At 36.8% G+C, this 22734-nt stretch overlaps 1 protein-coding gene across 1 annotated transcript in view; it reads right to left on the reverse strand.

Annotated features, from left to right (window-relative positions):
* Window positions 1-22734, reverse strand: part of TMTC2 (transmembrane and tetratricopeptide repeat containing 2) — a 188273-nt gene that overhangs the window by 28195 nt on the left and 137344 nt on the right. The window contains 2 exon segments of the mRNA XM_019473561.1: window positions 2676-2790; window positions 16894-16975. Coding sequence (XP_019329106.1) covers window positions 2676-2790; window positions 16894-16975 — 197 coding nt within the window.

Raw genomic sequence — 22734 nt, forward strand, 5'->3', positions numbered from 1 at the left:
ATGTCTACATGTTTCTGAATCTTGTGACACTCCTTGGGCTAATGGTGGAAACAGGAGTATGAGAGGCGGGAAAGATGATTCCTTTCTAATTCAACATACATCACCAGAATCACTTGGTCTGAAAAAAAATATTAGAATTTACACAAAAATCTAAGTTGCTGTTATTACCTCCTAATAATTTTGGACACCTTGTATCATCCACATTAATATAAATTTCTGTCTCTTAATCTTAAAAATTTATCCCTTCTCTCTCACAACAGTCAATTCACTTCCATGCCCTGTGAACTTCTATAATATATTTTCTACCTCACAGCTGTGCAGTCCATTCAAAATTCTTACTCACCAGTCAGTTTTTATAGCTAGCTCTCTATGGTACCGAAAGAGCAGTTGGTCACCTACATGAAACTATTATATTTATTAATTTCAGCCTTTCATTTACAACTGTCTTTAGCATTGACAGTTTCTAGCTGCGTCACTCTATGCCAGTCTGAGTACTCCCTTCTTTTCTTCCTCCTTCCTATCTTGTTATCTGCTTTCCTCTTGGAATCACCTCAGCTCTCCATCTTTCTAAATATCCTGAAAATCAGCTTCCTCTGAAGTCCCACAGACTCATGATGGATTTGTAGCTGCTATGTCCTAATGTATGAATATACATTCCCCTTGTCCAACAGCCATTATGTAAGCAATATAGTGAATAAATTGCTAAGTAATGCAGTGAACAAAGGCAGACAACAGAATCATAACCTTTTAGCAAAAATCGGTCAGATCACAACACATGAGGTTTTAAGCAAATACTTGGCAGCACTGAATTTAACTTTGCCACCCTCACTCTTGCTAAATCCTCCAGACCACTTTAGACTCCCAGAGCATATTAGGGAGACATTATGATCTTCCACAAAGAAAGCTGAGTATTTAAGCGAAAAATTAGACCAACTGGGTATCCCAAAGGAGCACAGTTGGATTCTAGCTAAACCAAACCACCAGGCTTTTTTTTTGTTTTCAAAGGTTTTGGTTTGGTGGGTTTTCTTTTTTTTTAAAAGGTTTTGGTTTTTTGCTTACAGCTAAAATAGAGAATGCAGTTAGGATCACTGAGCTCAGTGCTGGTCAAAACCTCCCAAAAAGTGTCCACTCCCAACCAGATCAAGTAGGGTAACCATGGCTGATGTACAGTACAGCAGCATAGCTCTTACTCTGAGAGTGAAAAAATACTCATATCAGGATGTAAAGACATGTGCCTTCAAGACCTGGGATGCTTCATTCAGTGCTCACAGAGAAATTAAGAGATTTATTAAACCTATTGCCAAAATAGTATTGATCTACGCCACCACATTTTAAAATACCCACAAAAAAATCACACCATTAAACCATCTTCCACAACACACTCACTGAAATCAGGAGTCTGACACACTCTATACCCTTCTGGATTCAGCTTTCATGCCTAACTAGCTATGCTTCTGTCTGTGAATTTGTTTCATTAACCTAAATGTTTAAAATTACTGAATTCTATCTCGAGAGATATCATTCAGAAAATAACCAGGAGGAAGGGAAGGATCCTTAAAATAGCTCATACCCCTGTGGCAGGTCAAACTATTGTTTACCAGTGAACCATTTGTCTTGGTTTCCTTTCTAATCTACAAGCAGTGCGAGTTATTTCTCAAAGGGTGTTTTGGGGCTTATTTCAAAATCCCGGTATAGAACCCTTCATTCTGAAACACAGGTCACTTGGCTGAGGCTGATTCTACCTTCTCTTTAACACCATTTTTTTTTCCTTTCATTTCGTATTCTACATGTTATAAGTATAAACAGCCAAGTGAGATATCTTCATTAGAGAAACAATCTCAATAACTGTTTTGTGCTAATGAAGTATATTTTTTATTTCCTTTTTCATGCATTTTCTAAGCATAGATATAATCTAAATGAAATCAAGTATCCTCACAGCTGTTAAGCGGACAATAGACAATAATTAGATAGTTGTCCTAGAAATAAGCATGGAGGATACCTATTACAGTAATGTGAGTTTAATGATAATGTTCAGGCAGAAGCTTAATGTTACTGAATATCCAGGTCTGACAGCTTTAAAAGGAAAAAAAGAAGTCTAAAATTTTATTCTATTCAGATAGGAGAACAGAATTAAATATAAGGCTACATTTTAAATCATGGATTCTGACAACATCATTAAGTGCTCCTATGAGTCTCAAAGTCATCGTTAGCCTGGGAATATTTAGATTTTTAATTATCGTAGTGTTCCCTACTGATATTAACATAAAATGTGATATTTTCAATATTCTCTAGTTACATCCAGAACAGAAATAGAGTATTATTTGCAGTTGCTATGCATCCTAAATTTTTAAAAATCAGGTGAAAGGAAATCCTGCAGAAGGTTCTTCAAAAAAGAAACACTTGTTCTTGTATGCAACCAAAAAGGATTACCTGCTTGTGAACAACAGAAGTTTTAAACGTAAGAAATTATGAGAGAACGCATAGAAAACTAGAAATAGAAAGTGCTAAATCCTGCAACAGTTTAACTCCAACTCTTTTTATCTTATTAGCAATAATGAATTATTCAAAAGAGTTGCTGGCCTTTAAAAAGAACCCTGTGTAAGCAAAGGCTATAAAGACTTTTTTCCTCCAAAAAAGGGAGGAAAATCAAGTAAGGCAGATGTAAAAACACTAACCTGAGCATATGGGCTGCATTGAAAACAACATCAAATTCTGTATTATCAAGTTCAGCTGCTTTTTTTGCCATCTCAGCTGCTTCTATCAGGCGGGATTCTTCTAGGAGGAACTGACCTGCAATGGAGTGCATGAACATGAGCCCACAGAAAACAACTGATGGATACTACTTCAGACAATATAGTTAGGAAAAGGAATTGCCAAAAAAGAAAAAAAAGATCAGATGTGTTAGATTCAATGTTTAGTTATTTTTTGATCTGCTCTGTATTTCAATATCTTTACAATGTAGTAAATATAGAAAAAAATGCAGTAAGTATGACAGGTAATAACTAACTGCAATATTTGCAGAACATATTTATGAATAGTGAGAATGATACAGTAAAACTCAGCCATCAAGAAACAATACTCCCAATCCCCAAGAAGCCTGCCATTTAAGATCTTGACCTTCTGTCTATACACTGATCTTCACTTCCTCAAAACAAAATGAAATAAAATAGCATCTACAAATGAAATAAATTCCCATTTTAAAAGCATATCTCAAAATCACATAAAAATTTATATTGTTATATATATATATAAACATTTCTTCAGCTTTAGAATGATAAATGATACTTTGTTTTAAAATTATTATATATAAGTATACCTTGATAAACTGGTATTTTATCACATATTTCAGTAACACTAAGAGAATCATAACAGGCAGCTTTTTACAAGTTTCCTAAATGATCCTTACATGTCACGAACAAAAATAGAAGATGGATAAAATCAAGTGACTGAATTTTTACAAATGACACTATCATAATCATTAAACCAAGTTAAAACTGAAAAGAATGGATAATTTAGCATTAACAAAACTTTAACTAAGTACAGTAGTTTCAAAACAAAACACATAACAACTAGTAGAACTCTATAAAAATTAGTTTTCCTTTGAAGCAGAGGAAAAAAAAAGCACTTTGGAAGGTACTCAAAACACCTTATTTCTGCTCCTTTTAGTGATTTTTTCACACCTAATTTGTAAAATGTGTTATTTTTGGATCAAGGACTTTTCAAAGGGTTTCAGCCGTCTAGACTCTGTGTCTACGTAACTTTGTATTTGGAAAAGCTATCTTAAAGTATGATGATTATACATTCCAGCATCCCATCCTTCCTTTTTTATCTTACTTTTTACAAAGTAAGATCACTCAACCAAAAGTCCACCAAGCTATCACTGGCCACAAGCCTCTTCAGGAACAAATGATTTCCTCTCATGGCGAGGGATTTTCTTTTTTTCTTGCCTCCTTTCTTCATACGTTCCCTGTTACTTACACGCTCACTACGTGCACATGCAGAAAATCCAGTTAACCAGAGCTAGCAAGGTCTGTAGGGGCATAGTGAATCCAGTGATGCTTTGGTACAATAAACACATTTGCAGAAGGAATTATCTCAATACAAAAAGTGATGAACGACAGCTTTCCTAGCTTTTTCCTTTCTCTGTGGATACATTTCAACTTAGCAAGAGATGGAAGATTATTTACTCAAGACAGTCAGCTATATCTTAGTTATTCAGATCTGCAGAAAGTCTTGGAAAAACATTCAGGTGTCTTTCTGCATTCATAGCATAAGGTTTGCTTGCTTTAATTACATCCACTATCTAATATGTGCCATCCTTCCATGCATTATGATGCTTTGTGTTCATTGTTTCCAGAAACAGATAATTTCCAAAAAGGCTTTCTCACACAGAACGATAAATAAATAAATAAATAGAAAGAGAGAAAAACATAAAAAGAAAGCATATGAGAACAGTTTGGATCATAAGAAATTCATTTGTCTTCAGAATTAGAAACCATTGCTTGAGACATTAATGGAAGTCTCTGAAGGGAAAAAAAAAAAATGTTGACAAAAGCTACAAGTTTGCCTTTTTTTGTTTTCGGGTACCACATCAGGGTATGCCTTATATATAGCAGGACAAACTCAGATATGAATCTGAAAGTTCTCAGACAAGTAAATCTACCAACTACAATAGGCAGTTCCTATCTCTTGATTTGGGCTGAATTCCTATTTTCTTTAAAGATAAATCTTTGAAACAAACTTGACCAACTAGTATTCCAATTCTCTTCCAACAAATTAACTAAACCAGTATCCCTAATCTTTAGGTCCATGCTAAAGCAAACCAGCCTTAAACTGTTAACATTAAGGTTCTTTTGTTAATGAAAGTACTGGATTAGCAGAATGAGACACTAGTAACTGGATGTACTATTGATATATCCAGCCAGGGGGAAGAAAGAGGACATAACCTTTTAGATTTCAAGACACAGTGAACATTCAAGATCATTCTCAAAAAAATCATATACTTAATTTAGGAAAAATATTTTGCAGTTTAGAATTTAAAAATGTCAACTGGTCATTAAGCTAATTAGTTCCATAAGGAGAAAAATCCTCATTATTGTCTTCAATGAAAATTACTCAAGGGTTTTTAGAGACAGATTTTTTTAAACATACTTCTAGTTTTCTGTATGAAATATTTAACACTGAAGCTCAATAGAGATGTTATTTTATGTATATTTATAACTACCTCTAATGTAATAAAATGTAACTGAAACATTCTATTTCATGTGACATAATCAACAAATCTCTTTACTTTAGATTCATTTTATTAAACAGTAAAATACTTGCACTTCATCCATGTAATTTCTAAAAATATAACATTATTTGAAACCATTTCAAACCAATACTAATGGTTTACTGGTGCTCTTAAGCAACACATTAGGTTAATTCTTAGCTCTTTAAGAGGTCTATAAGATCAACATATACTAAAGATATTATGAAATTCATACATGCTTTAGATTTCTACAAGTCGAACTTAGAACAGAACATTATATATATTTACTGAAAAGCAAGTGCACTGCTAGATGCTTTAGTTAAAAGCTTGTTTTATGAATTGTTTTTCTAGGACTTTGGCTGCATATATTCCATTAGTCTACATGGACACATCAAAAATGTCAGCAACAGCTCTAAACTAATGCTTTAAATTGTTAAAATTTGCTCTCCATTTACTACTAGGTCTCTAAAAAGTGTCTCTATAATAGGATTATTATTTTATCTAACACATTAAAGGATTATCTTTATTACAGGATTACCAAAGTTAACTAAAACCAATTGCAAGTACTGCATGGCACCAGCCAAGTACGAGTAAAACTCTCACTTCTCCAGAAAGGAAAATTCTAGGACTGTGCATTACCATAAACAAGTCTCTCCCCTGTACTAGAGGTGGTAATAACAGTGGCAATAACTCATGCTGAATGGGTAGATAGTAGATGATACATAGCACCCTCCTGAAGTCGACTGTAGCATCCTTTACACACAAACCCTTATAGGATACTGACTGCAAACAAGAGAGGGGAACACCCCATAACTGCCTTACTCATTGCCCGAGTAGAGGTGCTTTAATGAGAGGCTGCTGATCAAGCATTTCCTTAATTGGATGGGCTATAAATATAATCGACTGCTACCTTCTCAATCTAGTGGAAAAATCAATACCTGAGTGTACAGGTGTGTGGTGGGTTGTCCCCTGCCAGCGTCCAAGCACCCACACAGCTGCTCACTCCCCCCCACCCCAGCAGGGTGAGGGGAGAAAATAGGAAGAACAAAAGGAAGAAAACGTGTGTCAGGATAAGACAGTTTAATAGATGAAGGAAAGAAGAAAAAAAAACAAAAACAGCAAAGTGAAGGAAATCGCTCACCGCTTCTCACATGTAGACTGATGCCCAGCCAGTCTCCAAACAAAGGCCGCCTCAGAAACCAAGCCCCCTCTTCTTCCTCTACCTCAGTTTTTATTGCTGAACATGACGTTATGTGATACGGCATATCCACTTGGCCAGCTCGGGTCAGCTGTCCAAGCTGTGTCCCCTCCCAAACACCTGCCCATCCTCAGCCTACTCACTGAGGGGGCAGAGTGGCCAGCTCGGGAGCTGTCCAAGCTGTGTCCCCTCCCAAACACCTGCCCATCCTCAGCCTACTCACTGAGGGGGCAGAGTGGGAAAAAGAGAAAGCCCTGACACTGTTCAAGCACTGTTCAGCAACAGCCACAACACTGGTGTGTTATCAAGGCTGTTTTAGCCACAAATCCAAAACACAGCATCACCCAGGCTACTATTAAGAAAGTTAACTCTGTCCCAGCCAGACCCAGCACAAGGTGGAAACTTTCGGCTGAGAATTGATTTGCCAAGTTCTCCTGAAAGGCAGACTAATTTTATTCACACATCTAAATTTAATTTAAAGCATCTAAGTAGAGATATCCCATTTTGAAAACATTAGCCGCCGTTCCTTTTAATATGATATACTAAATTCATGTAAGAATGAACTGGATTGGCAGTTTACTGCTGCATTTTCTTCATTAAAAAGCAGACTTCTGAACTTTTCCCGTCAAAGACATAAAGATGTGTTTTCCCAAGAGAAGAGCATCAGCAGGGCAGAATATTGGCAAGGTGTTGAAGGTGGATCGGAAGGTCTGATCCACAAGACCCTGGATCCAGGAACCACTTGTGTGGGTCTAAATTTACATGCAGGATTTTCTCCTCTGACAGGTAGCTGGCAAACCGCATGATTTATGAGACACTGCCAAATATCACATACAGAGCTTTCTTATTGCAGGTGTCTCGACTCTGGCTCTTGCCAACAACGTAAATTATGGTAGCCTGATTGGTTTTTTGAATCAGAACCAGCTTTTGAGAAAACAGCTTTCTAGAAGCTCTGAATCCCAGATTTTCCTTTTTCAAGGAAAGCGTATTTCTCATTACTATTCTTCTAGAAGGGGAGTGGGAAATCCACAGTCCAGGTTCAGGTGTGATCTTCAACAACTTGTTCCTTGCCTGGAACAATGTTACTTTTTTAAACAGATGTTTCCACCTTTCTTGCTAGACAGCACAAAGCTGAGTGTAAATGTGTAGCCAAGAGTTCCTAAAGACCTCTGACAGCAGAGAACTGATTCAATACTTCACTATCCTCTTAGTCATTTTTCCCTAAACTAAGATATTTAAGCATCAGAAAGAGCATAAAAGGTGAAGAATTCTGTACCTACAGCCTTGTTCAAACTTACTTTTCCTTGCAAATCATCAACAGTGTTTTTGGGTCTATACTTGAAAAAAAAAATTGAGGAAATATATGCAATCTACTGAAAAACAAGATAAAAGTATATATGCAAGTTAAACAACAAAAAAAAATTTCCAGTTCCTAGGAGTTGAAAAAAACTAAGTTATTTTCATCTTCTGTCAAAATTTTTAACAAAGATTCATCCACAGATGAAAGCATACAGCTCTCCATCCTGTATAAACGTCTCTCTAAAATGATCATGAACATTTGTAAAGCATTTTGTTAAAACATGCGCCAACACAAGTTTAAAAGCCGTACATGTGAATTGGTAGATCTGCTGCTTTATTGTAAAGCAATACAAAATACGAAAGGTATTAATTGGTTGGGATATGCCTGTGTGTAACAGTCTTTTATGTTCAGAGCACAAAGGCATTAGTGCCTTCCTCTAGAACGGGCTCAGCTATTCCCTACAGGCACTATGAGCTTTTATTTTACTAGATAAAAGTGCAAGTTGCACCAATCTTTCTTTAATTGAAATGTTTTCTCTCTTTTGCTCACTGGCAAACATTCAAAGGTACTTTGTACCAGAACAGAGTAGGTTTCTGAAAAAGCTCATCTTGCTACTGCTGCTTTTAAAAAGAACCACTTTGAATGTTCTCAGAATGCTTTTGGTTCTGCACTTACTCAAACTTCAATGACTTACACTCATGTCCTGATATCTTCAGTAATCCAAGCAAAACCGAGTAAACTACCTTCTGAATAAGAAGGAAAAAACTTCTAATACCACCAAAATAGGGAATAGTTAGCACTTGCTTCTTTTAATATACGTTTGTCACCAAGTCTTCTGCATCTTATCCTCTTCAAAAGAGTTTTCTCCTTCCATGGCAGCAACTTAAACAACTATATTAACATGAAAAGTGGATATATCAGGACCATAGACTCAACCGTCAAATCTGTTTATAATAAACTTCACTAGAAGTTCTTTCAGCACATTCAACATCGAGGATTTGAAGCTGAATATCTGTTGGTGCTTTCAAAGCATTTCAAGTTTCAACAGAAACCAAAATAGGGGTCGGGTTCTGGCTGACCCAATGCATTGTGTCTGTCTCTAAAGCACACAGCAAGGCTACAAGATCTTGTCTTGAGAACTGAACTACATTCTCACTAGCATGAGCACAACCACTACTGAAGTCACCATCAACTTCAACTCTGCTGTGGCAATGCAGAGCAAAAGAGCAGATGCAAGCAAAAGAGCAGATGCAACCAGATATTTCTGAATGGAAAATTTCAATAGCATTCTGTGGAAGAAATGAGAGGAGAGACCATGTCTCCGAGTTGATTTCCAAAGCTTTTCAGGTGATGAATCAATGTTGCAAGATGCCAAGTCAACAGACATGACCTAATGTAACTGTTTCCTTTAAGAGTTTCAAAACAGATTCATTGGCTGTGAATGAGCAGTTCCCAGAGCAAGGGAATGTTTGCTTAAAGATGCTGCTTTCCAGGCCTGTTTAGACAATTTCTTGCTGAATGTGTAGGATGTGACAGGGGAAGCAAAAAGAACTTACATCAGGATCATCTAGATGGTAGCAGCATTCCAGTTTGTTTTGCTGCTCCTTACATCCTGTTCCATCTTTATCTAAAGCTGTTCTGGCTTTCTTGCTGGAAGGGCTTTTGGGGAGTTTATCCCCTCAATTGGTTGCCATGGAGAAGATAATTCCATGCAAATAAAATATATAGAAAGACTACGCAAGCCAGTGGGTGCTGCAACATCAATATATGCACTGGCTTGGAAAAATCTTTTTTATTAACCTTTTTCTTTGTCTGAAAAACTTATATGTTGCAGTTGTGCTAAATATACCATTGGATGTCATCCAGAGCATGACCAGAGATAAGAGAGAAAAAATTAAATTGCAAGCCTTTGGGACTTGATGACTGAACTTGTGACCACATCTGGATCACTGGAAGCTCTCACTAAAACAGAAGATTAATGATGAAGAGATATAATACAGAGGACCTCATGTTTTACAAATACTAAGGAAGATTCTGGACCCTATGTCATTCCCCAGAGACCTGGTGATGTATAAGGTTTGGAAAAGTGAAATTTGAATGGGAAAGAACTATCCAGTTGCACTTTTGTAGCAGGTCCATGCTATTCCTTCAAAAATCCTGATAATGAGATGGCACTCATAGGTCAAAACATGATTGTTAACAAAGAAGTCTCCGGGGTTGTTCGTGCCACCGGCTTTTTCAGTTCCTGCAGAAACCCCAAATGTTGGCAACATGAAAGAAGCATAAAGCCACATTTCTAGCCCTGTCTCTGATCTGCAATTTCTATACCACATCTCTCGAGCAGAGTAGTATATTGTGCTGAGGAAGCAGAGTCAACCATGTATTTGGGATGTCAGAATGATTAGATTTAAGGATAAACTCAAGGGAAGGGTCAGAAACATGGAAATTCCACAGTGTTCAGGGTCAGTGACCTAGCTTGTTTGGAAATACTCCACTGCATTCCATTAAGTGATTGGTTCTAAAGGGAGTTTGGAATAAATAGTAATTATAGTGGTTTGTAATAATCTTCTTTTAACGTTGTGTGATAGCAACAGCCTAGAGAACAACAAAAAGGACTTGACAATTTATGTACATATGCCTTTGTACACTCATCATTCACAGCTGCCAAGAAAACCGCAAACAAGACTTCAAATTGGTATATTCTTCTGAATAGCTCAGTTTCTGGTATATTCTTGTTCAGTTTCAGTTTGGAAGTAAGAAATAACTGCCTGTGTTAACAGTAACTGAAGATTTTCTTAAATCAAAGTTATTGGAGAAAGTTCTGGGAGCGGAAAGGTCGGAAGTTTAATGAAGTCTTTCTGTGAGTCAGTTACATCTCTCTTCCTGGTTTGGGTCTAGGAATCCTGTCTTCCTGGAATTACATTCATTGATATTGTAGAAGGAGGTATAAGCCACAGTCCAAAGTCAGGATCTTAATCTGACGGCACTGTATGCTCAAGACAGAGAGACCCTTCCTCCAAAGAGCGCATATGTTTCTATGAACATCTGTTATTTGAGTATCATAAACTTGTTTTATAGCTTCCCTAAAAAATCATTATATATTTAATGTTAGGATTTCCAAAAGATTTACAATGGCAAAAAACCTTTCATTTGCTGAAAGGTTCATGAGTGCATATTGGGAAGCCTGGCAAAGTGACTTAGTGATGGACATACTACATCTGGTTGGCTTTGACCCCATCTCATCAAGGAATTTAATTTCTCAATACATAATCACCATGTAGCATCTGGTGTTCCCAATGGAGCAGATCCATGCACTCTGTTTTATTTATCATTTGGCATATACTTCATTTAGCTAACCTGTCAGTCAGAAATGGACAACTCATTCACTGGAATTATGGATTGTGAAATCAGTTTTATTCATTTCATTGACAAAGATAAAAACTGACCTTCCTATGGACTAGGGTGACATTTCTTCCACAGGCATAAAACTCTCTTGAAGAAACGAGTAAGACTTTGTTACTAGGTCATGGTCGATATTTCTCTTTCTTATCAATAGAAATTTGACATTTTATTTTTCATTATTACACTGTTTTCTTCATAAGATCTTTTCCTTAAATATATGGGAGAAAAATAAAGCTTTCCCAGGCTGCTCTTTGGGCAACGAAGAACAAAGACACAAAGCTCCAGCACTGCGAACAATGTGACTACATGGAAATATTATAAATACATCACATCTAAGAAGAAAACTGAATGTACATCTGTAAAAATATGTAAATTGTCACACTCACTAACACATGTAAGTGTATGACTTAAAGACTGAAAAAAATGGTGCTTGAAAATCCACTGCTATCATATTTCAATGAAATTTATTTTGAAGCTTAAACCACAGCAGTTCCAATCAATTTTCAGGCTGGGACTTAGGAGTAGTAAAGCAGTCATCTTTGGAGGCAAGACAGATACAAAATGCTCACAGACCCAGGTGAAAATTTAGGCATTAAAAAGGGCTAAAAGTTCTGTGCTGAAACAATGATTAGAAAGACTTACTATGACAGTGGAAAAAATAAAAATAGCAGCTAACAAGTTAAACTTGTGTAAAAAAACCCCAGATAATATGCGAAAACCTATAAAAACAACTCCTAAATTATCACAAATTCAAAAGTGAAAGATAATGTAAAAAAAAAGTTAGAATGTTTGGGAACATGTTAATTCGTTCTTCCTTCAATAAGAGTATAGCTAATACGCTTTAGTTTTACCGAATCTGACAGCATGTTTTTCATTTTGTTTTATATCTGTAACTGGGAATGCACTGAAAAAGGCAGATGATCAATGTGAATTGCCTAATTAAGTGAATGCATAATTAATCTAATGAGAATAATCCATTTTTATAATGAAAAAGGAATCATTAAACAATTTAGAGTTATTAGAAACAATGTATTATTCAAAGGAAACTATTTTAAAAAGAGGTCTCAATGGTGATTAATAAAACAGAGTTAATTTGAACATCCTGTTGGGTTCTAGACTTCCCCATTCCAATTAAGCCATTACAAATGTAAGGGAGGAGGGACGTCTGTACACACATTTATCTTGAAACCTCACTCCTCCTTTCTCTCTCTCTCTTTTTTCCCCACTCCATTTTCATTATGTTGGAGAGAGGCCACTATATGCACTTTAAGAGGCATGGTAGCAAACCCTATTTTTAGCAAATAAGCAAAATGAAACCTGCTTTAGTGGTGGTTTTTTGGTTGTATTTTTGGTTTTTTAAACAGGAAATCATAAAGGAAATAAGACAGTTTTGGAGGTAAAATGTTTGCACAACTTAAATTTCACTGTAGCTTTATGGGGTTTTTTGTTTGTTTGCTTGTTTGTTGAAGTGAAAGCTAGTACAGAAAGCCTTCAACAACTTCAAACTCCTCAACTACACTGCATCCTACTAGCCATCTCAATGAAAAGATACTGAAGAATATATTTTTGTTTCTCTTCAAACAGACAAGCACTTAAGTATTTCACTGTTTGAAATTCATCTAATCTCTCTGCATTGACAAATTTTACACAGACTCTTTCATCAACTTCTCCTGAGATAGTCTCAGTGCAGACAGAAATGGGAGATCTGTATTTCCTTTGTGGGTGGTCAATACTGTATCCAAAACTAAATAATCTCTGAGCCATAACGTCACTGGTCTGACCCGGCTGAACATTTCTATGTTTGGCACACTTGTCAACAAATTTGACTTACTGACTCTTTAGATGCCAACATGTTCTTAAAATATTTATATGAAAATTCCTTTGGAATTGGTTACTTCATAGGTATCTCTCTGTAGTTTCTCAGATTGATACTTGGATTCATCCCACCTGACCATAAGCATTTAATCGAGGCACCTAGGTTAGAAAGTGTCCCCTCTATGGCCAGTGGAGACCATTTCAATTACGTCATCGATCTGTTGATGACAGAAGCCACTGAGGTCCTGCAGGATCCAAAATGGCATACTTGAGTTAAATGTCCAAAGTAAAGTCGGATGCATGAGAGCCAATATCCTAAGCAGATGTGGGTAGGATATTTGAAGAAAACTTTCCTAGAGAAAAAAAAAGATGGAAATTCAAAAATAAATAAGCATTTATTACGCTCAACTCAGTTTAGTCAAAACTGTTCACTTTAAATCTTCTTTAAAGAATTTTCATTAAAAATATCCAATTAAAAGCCTTCAAACTTTATAGAGGCATTCAAATCTAGTATCTGAAATAACCTTCTCCACTGTTTTAGTTTAAAAACATGTAGGTTGTGCCACAAATAAGATTTTCATTGCCAGAGAATTAAAAAAAAAAATTGTACTTCACAAAAAAATGGTGCTTCTGCACTCTTTCCTCTGCCACTTTTTCTTCTTCCTGATTCATACGCATCTTCTCTCTTTCATCTGTTAGGTGTTTCTGGTAGTGTACCATGTATCTGAGTAGCTTGTATCAGATCACACATCAAGACCACATATTTGTAAGACAATGGTTCTGCACAAAGCTCAGATGTTCAGGTAACTGGCATATGAGAAAGGAAAAGGAGAAAAGAAGGGCAAAAGGGGAAAAGAAGGGGAAAATGTGGACAGGTGAGCAGATGCCTTCATTTCAGCCTGAGAGGGGGCTGCCACCCTCTCTGGTCACTAGAGCAAAAGCTACCTCCCTTTATGTCCAATGAAATGGCATCATGTCTGCAGTGTGCAGGGATTTGTATCTCTTCAGCTTTTCCACTAGTTCTCCCTTCAGACATCTCCAAGCATAATGAGTTTAAGAAACACTGCTTTAACCCTAAATCCACTGAAATCCAAAGCCAGCAAATTACCTGTACAAAACTAATCCTAACACTAGCTCGATCACAGAAATGTGCTGTGGTGGTAGAAGCAACCATGAAACTGTTCACCTCTCTCCAAACTTCCATGTGATCAAATAAGCTGACTCCTGCACCAAATCACATCTTCTAGGAACAGCTTTGGCTTAAGGCCTGAATTAAAGCACATTATAATACAAACGTAGGCCTCTTAATAGACACAGAATATTGACAATTTTTCTTGACAGCTCCAAAAAAAGTCTAAAAGGTTAGAAGTCAAAAAGAACATCTGCACATCCTGGGAGCACAAATTATAAGTGTGTCCATGCATGTGCACTTGGAAGAAAATCTTCAGTCCATTTATTCCTGCTACTCCATCAACACACTATTGTGTCCCAGTTGAACAGTCTTTTCATTTGGCTGTTCCATGAGGTATGTGGTTTTTTAGGGCTGATGCCAAATATTTTATTCTCTGTTCCAATATCTTCATGCTGAGAAAAAAAAGTAATCTCTAAGATTTACATGCAAAATATGGATGTATTTCCCCATAGTTTAACGCTTGGCATATAGGATATGGACTGTACCTGTGACAAGGTGCTAAAACAAATTAATGAGATGTAGAGATAAAGCATAAAGCGATCACTAGGGATTCCTGTGTAAGATTCGGAGTGTCCCTGGTAACACACACTACAGATTCCTGATCAATAAAACAAATAGGTAGAAGGGAAAAGGGAAAGAAAGGGACAAAGAAAAGAAAGGGAAAAGGGAAAGAAAGAAAAACAAGGATAATTTATTTCAAATTTTACAGTCTTTTGCTCGAAGTGACAAGGTTTTGACATCACTTGTACTACATAGACACATAAGCCAAGCAGAAGTAAACCATATCTTTCTCATGGCTACTTTGATATAAACACGGAGTAACATCACTGAATTTGGTGAGGTGATCACAATCAAAAGAAAAGGTTTCACCTGCAGTAGAGCTGGTGTACACCTGCAGGTGTACCATTCAGTAGAGCTCTCTGTGTATAATACTCCACGACAGAGACCTAGCGACTAGTATAGAGAACCTTCTTGTGTCTACAGCCCTTCAGCATCACATTTTACTACGCCAGTGTTCCAAACACTGACTAAATTTTGCCCTTCACTCCTCATCTGCAGAGCAGGATCTCACTTACATTGCAATAATGACCTCTGCACCAGGACACAGAAACCACTTTTTGTACCTGTGACACAATAAAGGAAAAATTTGCTAAAGTTTTTAGGGAATAATCTTAATCAGGAAACAATACACCATTTTAATATTGTAGTCTGGTAATGAAGTAGTCAATACATCAGAGATGAATGATGATTTGAATAACCTTGCTTTTAGTTTATAGGGCACTTGAAAATGACACAGAAGGAATACCGCAGGAAAAGACAGGCAAGTTGATGAAGTAATGAGAGAGAAAAAGAAAAAAATCTAGACCTGTAATAAAATATACACAATCATAACTTCAATTGCCAGGATGGATTGTTGAGACCTACTTTTGAATTTGTACACACATAGATTTCCTAATAATTAAAAATAGATTTCTTAATAAAAAAGGCTGGAAGGGGCTTGAGTAGGATTTCAAGAAACAATCTGCTGCAACTTTTCTTCATTATCTTGAGATATTAACTATACTTATACCCAATTGAAATAATGGAGCTTATGTGCACAAATACTCCTATCAGTTTTACCTGCACAGGCATAAATAGAAGACAAGGTCACTAACTGCAATGATCCATAATGCAAAATAATGCAGCACTGGGCTACATTCATTTAAATACCATGACATGTTCTAAGTAACAATGTATGCATCGATTCTGGGAGCCTAACATACAGAATTTTACATTGCATAGGACCAAACAGAAATACAGCGTGTGAGCAATTTAGACAAAGGAATCGCACAAAATAAAAACATGGTTAGTATGTGAGATTAATTTTCCCTTTTGGCCACTCATTTTCATTTATTTTACATTTACCAGTTAGAATCAGAAGACGAAATTAAAACAATATACAAAGATATATATAGTATGCCTGTGGTTCCCTACCTTCTTCCTTAACTAAGATGAAATTTATTACTCCTCTATATTTTCCAATTGGGACTACATAGCTTGCATTTTTAGATTTGTCTATTATCAGCTTTAAAATACAGTAAGAATTAGTCCATAAAGTTAAATATTTTTTGTTCCTTGGGACTAATCACATCTGGAAATATTTTTTGCACATCTAGCAAAAACAATCCAAAGTTATAAAGATACCTTCAAATTAACTGTGTGCTTTAAGCACATGCATGTCTTACTATGACAATGGTATAGCCAACTTGTTAAAAACTTTTGTAATTCTTACCCATTTCAAGCCATGAAGATGCTGGGAAGGAGGTAGATGTAAGGCCCGTAAGCCTTCAACAAAAAGCAGACACTTCGATATATAGAACTCACGCACACTGAAGTACAACTTGTAGTTGCCCACCCGCCGGCAGCCAGCAAAGTTAGGCCAAAACTGTTAATAATAATATTCCAGGCCATGAAACTTCAACATATGGCAATAGTCACCTTTTTTCTTTCCCAGAGAGGCAGCAATACTGAAATTCCCCTCACAGGAGGAAAGCTATGCAAAATATGAAAATCTTCACCTCTCCTTCTGCAGTGATTAACAAATTGAAGTGGAGATGAAGTTATACATGGCAGATTAGTTTCTTTCCCTTTAAAGAAGGTATTTTGCCAGTAGCACTTTTCAAATCCTTAATCACTCGGAGAGATTAACAGCAATCCTGGAATACGTGTGGAAACCCTATCTATCTGAAACGTACCATAATGCATGTAGCAGTTTCCTTTGGTAGGATCCAGCTGAATAGCCTTCATGAAGTACTTTTCTGCCTCACTCTTGCGTCCCTTAAAAAAGAAAAAAAGCCGGAAAAATTATTTTACCAGTGTGTCACCATGGAGCGATCATGTACAGTTACTATTTCCAAATTCCAGGCACTAGAGAAAAACAACTACTATTATCACTAGATTTAACCTAAGTAAACATGAATGTTTAAGTGTTACAGTAAGTTTTGTGGTCAGCTACTTTATGCTGCAGATCTCCAGATTGAGGAAGAAATGTGTCCAACATCGTCAATGTCCAAGAGGTAAGGAAGTGGTAGAAATGTATTACAAAAAATATTGTAAAGGGCTTTGGGTGAACATCAAGTTCCATGCTACTTTTCTGGACAGGCATCAAGATGAGCATTACACAGACCCAAGCTAAAATCGGAAGGGAAGGTAGGAGGGAGCTTTAGTCATGCTCTTAAAAAAAAAGAAGGGGGAGAGGGGAAGGGAAAAAACATGTTTTGGTTCTATGAAATCACAGAATCATAGAATATCTCAGGTTGCAAGGGACCCATAAGGATCATCGAGTCCAACTCCCTGCTCCTCTCGGGTCTGCCTAAAACTATATCATTTGACTAAGAGCGTTGTCCAGATGCTCCTTGAACTCTGACAGGCTTGGTGCTGGGACCACTCTCCTGGGGAGCCTGTTCCAGTGACCAACCACCCTCTCAGTGAAGAACCTTTTCCTAGTGCCCAAATTGAACTTCACCTGACGCAGCTTCATTCCATTTCCTCGTGTCCTAAATAACACTATATACGCAGCCAACAGTAAAGTCACCACAAACAAAGGTATATAAATAGAAAATATTTCTGATTTTAATGTGGGCAGTAAGATTTTATCAGAAATCAATTCTGTCAACCATAAAACATAACTGAAATAGAAAAGGTAATTTTTAAACCAATGGTCAATGGTATGACAAAATGGTCAGGGAAAAAAAAAAAGAACAGAAATTATGGCAAAAAGAACAGACGTTCTAAACCACAGATTTTCTTATCACTGAAATTATCAAGCCACTAAAGTTGCATTATGCTATACAAGTACCAGAGCAGATCCATTAGCGGTCATTACTCTTTTCATGAAGAAAACAGCCATATTGGATTAGCCCAGTCTGATATTCAAACACAAATCACCATCAGCTATTCAATAAGATACCTGTGACCTGTTCATCCCTATCCCCGTGAAATTAGTTGCTGTGCCTGAAATTATCAAGCCACTAAAGTTGCATTATGCTATACAAGTACCAGAGCAGATCCATTAGCGGTCATTACTCTTTTCATGAAGAAAACAGCCATATTGGATTAGCCCAGTCTGATATTCAAACACAAATCACCATCAGCTATTCAATAAGATACCTGTGACCTGTTCATCCCTATCCCCGTGAAATTAGTTGCTGTGGTTCGTGTTATAAAATAGAAGGCCTCCAGAATAAAGAACAGTTAAGTTTAACCACGGTGGAAGTGCATTGTGGTCTGCACCTCTCAAGGTTGCCTTGAGTGTTATTTCACAGATATGAGCTTATAGGCTTTCTCAAGTTTTGTGGTCTGGAAACAGACATTGCATACATCCTGCGCTATCCCACAAGTTAACATAGGAATAATAACGAGGCCTGTTCATGATTACAGCTGCTCCAGATTCTCAGTATTTCCCTGAAGGGCCTTAGAGACAATAAAATAAAGAGAGAGAAAGAAGTTGTGCAGGACACCAAGAACTATATCAAGACCAGGTTCCATCAAAACCAACGTAGAGGCTGTCCTGGCAGAGATACAAGCAGGCTAAAAATTTACAATATTCCAACTTCACAACAATGATGTTCATTGGAGGTAAGAGTTTAGCCTTATTATTTAGTAAACTTTCTTTGGTAAACCCATGTATCTTAAAACTATATCCACATGGCACAAGGCTCCTGTCAACCAAATGGTGCAACTACATGATACACTACACTATCTTATATTGCAGTGCCTCTCATCCCTATTTTAAAAAAAAAAAAAACAAACACCCAAACCAAAAAAAATATGGCATGTAGCCCAGACTGATTTTTCCTCATCTAATAGTTCAGTAAAGACACATCTACAGATTAAATGCAATTTCATTTTTTTAAATAGCATACAACCATAGTTGAGAACAAAAAGTGAAGAAGAAAATAATCTCCAACTGAAAACACAAATTAAATTTGGGTCAGTATAAAATAATTATTCAAATTAAGATAATTGGGATGATAGTGGGGGAGGGAGGGTCATAATTAAACACTAAATTTTGCACATTTAACCCCAAGGTTGGCATTCTTAGTCTGGCAAAAGGTACCACGACATATGTAAGTCCAGCCTTGAGGCTTCAAAATGACAGGCATCAAGCGTATGTGTCACTAATACTGAGAGAATTAACATCTACGGATTTTGTATCATTGCTTTTTTTAACAGACTAACATCATTAGTTTTAGCTGGTTGCATGCTGTCTCTGTGTCTATTTCTAGAACGTAAAAGGACAGTTCATTGAATATGGTCACAAAATACATAGCTTCTGCCTACAGAACTATAAGGCCACAAACATTTGTCAAACATGATTAATTTTCATTTACTGGGATCACCGAAAATACATGACTGCTCTACTCTTTTTGGCACTTTCCAAACAGCATATTGCACTCAAGTTCAAGCCAGTCAGGAGGCCTGGAGTACATAATGATGACAGGTGCCAGCATACATAGCATCAAAGGAATGACTGTGCTATTAACAGGCTCAAATACTCATTAACAGATAAAGGGGAGAAAAATCTTACATTTTATCACCCGAGACACAAAATGATCTGACTACAAACAATCAGCACAGCTACATTTGTTCATGTTGGCTATCATTTTCATATATCCACATTTGTCAAAAATTAAAAAAAAAGAATGAAAGCATTTTCTTGCAGAATGGCATTCTGAGGAACCTTGCATCACACCATCTAAAATGTCCTCTTTGGTGCCGTCTGCTGCTAATATGTCAATACCTCAGCATAGATTTAATACACCTTATTTTTGTGTCAAATGATATAAAATCCAATCACTTGACAGAATACGGCTATTTCACAATTAAAATTTAGCATTTATCAACTTTTTTCAACTATCCAGTGTACATCTTAACTACCATAATAGAACGTACACACAGTGTAGTTAGATTAAGACGGCCATCCCTGTCATTGTGCCTTCCCCACTGCATGTGTTCAGTGTTAAATAAAACACATAGCATAAAGGAATAAAATTCTAACTTTTAAAGAAAATCCAAATAATTGTTTAAACAGCTGAAAAATACCAATGTGTGCAGGAAGGCACTTTGTGTGCATGTTCACCGTTATGTGTACTGACCCATACAAATGCAGGCATTGAGAGCTACTGGAAACCACCCAATTTCTAGCAGCAGGGTGTGCAGTTGTATATGCACAACCACATGCTTTGGAAATTTTACAAAGCAAAAAATACAAGTTTACAACTGCATGCTAGCAGACTTATTTGAAGGATAAAAAAGTTATTCATAAGATTTTAATGGAAGGACTTGATGGCTCTAAGGATTAATAGTGGGATACAAAATACCTTTCACCTGTTGGTCTCCAGTTCACACCCAGTCCAGGTCGGTAGCTACTGAAAAGGTGCTATCTAACAGCTACTGGTTTGCTCACGAGAAATGAGTGGGTGGTCCTAGCCCAAGCCCTAATGGAGATCTTCTGCACAGACGCACTGGCATATTCACAGCTTTTCAGTGCCGAGACCAATGAGACAGAATCATAAAACAATGAATGACAATCTCATTGCTGGGGGGGGAAAGAACATAATGAAGACACTTCAATAATTGATTTGGAAGACTGTGCTGATAGTCTCCTTACTGGACCTGGACCTTACTCTAATGCCTATCATGAGGACAAACTTTCAACAGTTTTTCATTAATAAAGAAAACTTCATTTTGTTTCCCCTGTGCCTAAATAAAGATGAATTGCCCATGATTACCACCTTCCAGCAAAACTAGTGAATTTAAAAGGAAAAAAGTGAATGTAACTGACACATGGCTCTTATAACCTAGCATGCCAGTTGTCCTGGCTTTCAGAAATACTCCACTCAAGGACAAACTTTCAACAGTTTTTCATTAATAAAGAAAACTTCATTTTGTTTCCCCTGTGCCTAAATAAAGATGAATTGCCCATGATTACCACCTTCCAGCAAAACTAGTGAATTTAAAAGGAAAAAAGTGAATGTAACTGACACATGGCTCTTATAACCTAGCATGCCAGTTGTCCTGGCTTTCAGAAATACTCCACTCTCCACAAATCATGCAGACTTCAAATCAGAATGGCTGGTTGCTTGCAGTTTTGGAAGCTAAACAGTTAAGTGTTTAAATATGAATCCAGGAGCTTGATTTTTAAGACCAGGTCTCTGTAGAAGTTGACTGCAAGGGGGTTTTTGTTTGGTTGGTTGCTTCTTCCCTAGAGACCAGGACAATGGATCCGACCTTGCTCATATGGTCAGACATACTGCTTAACTGGGCTTTCCTACAACAGACTGTTATGATCACCACAACAAACAAAAGAGAGCTAGCTAAGGGCAGTTGATGCATTAGTAGAAGACCCTGTATTTATCCTTAAAATATTAAAAAACTGAGGACAAAACTGCTGTTTTTATATCCACCCCAATTTTTTCCTGACTCTGCTGGCAAACTGTGCCAAATTCATGTTGAGGCAGCTGTTGTACTTCAGGCTGCTGGAGGCCCAAGGACCCTGAGATGCTAGTAAAATTGGAAAAGATTAATACAGCTGAGCAGCTCTGAATAACCCTCTTGTGGAAACTATGATGACACAGTGGCAACCAGTAAGGTTGTTCAACAAATTAGGTGGTCTCTGCAATTTAAACCAATTTTATATTTCGTAAATATTCATCATTCTTCAAAGTGTGCCAGGGTTTAATCAGTAGAGCAGAGACTTCACTCTTCAATATAGTTTTACCAGCTTTAACTGGTAATAATGTGATTGCATAAGGAACTCAATTTGTGTCACAGTTGACTGTCATTCCCCACATCTGCTCAATTTTTTTTGGCAAGCATTCACATTTTTTAATAAAAGGAATTGAATTATGAAAAGATTTCTTAATGGAAGATTGATTAAACTGCGGACACTGAACACAGAAAAAATTACTATTTTACGTATTTCCTTCTTCCTCTCTAGGACATTTTAAAGTCACAGAGAGACTACGCAAGTATAGTAAAAAGGTCTGAACTGAACTTGTGACTGACTTGATTTCATGTTTCTTTATGTTATTGCAGACCTGCATATCTGTTTCATAACCAGTTCCTTTTGCCTTACAAAAGTTGTCACAGGACAGGCAAAACACAATTTAAATGGTGTATAACTGAGTAAATTAGTGATAAAGTCTTGAAAAGCTTTTAGTTAGCTGGACTAAAGAAACAGGAGCTAGAGAGTTGCATCTTACAATGAGGTCACTGACATACGCAAGCTTCTCATCCCTCCTCTAAGACTTAAGAAATTACTTTCATGTCTAGTATTTAGTAGCTAAATGGATGGATTCTTCTTTTCCCCTTGTTTTGCTGTTATTTCTACAACTCTTCCTTCTTCACTCTGAATTACAATGTGAATATCTTGCACCATAATTTGTATGTGAAATGCTAGTCCCGCTGAAATACATGGGATTTGCATTATTCACATCAAAGGTCCAAAATTTATCTCAGTCTCTATACTTCCTGTGCAGCAAAGAGATAAACCTTGCCTCTTCATCTCATCTTTATCATAATAAAATAAAAAC

The sequence above is a fragment of the Aptenodytes forsteri genome, unplaced genomic scaffold (genome assembly GCF_000699145.1).
Source record: "Aptenodytes forsteri isolate BGI_AS27 unplaced genomic scaffold, ASM69914v1 Scaffold71, whole genome shotgun sequence".
In the NCBI taxonomy this organism is placed as follows: Eukaryota; Metazoa; Chordata; class Aves; order Sphenisciformes; family Spheniscidae; genus Aptenodytes; species Aptenodytes forsteri.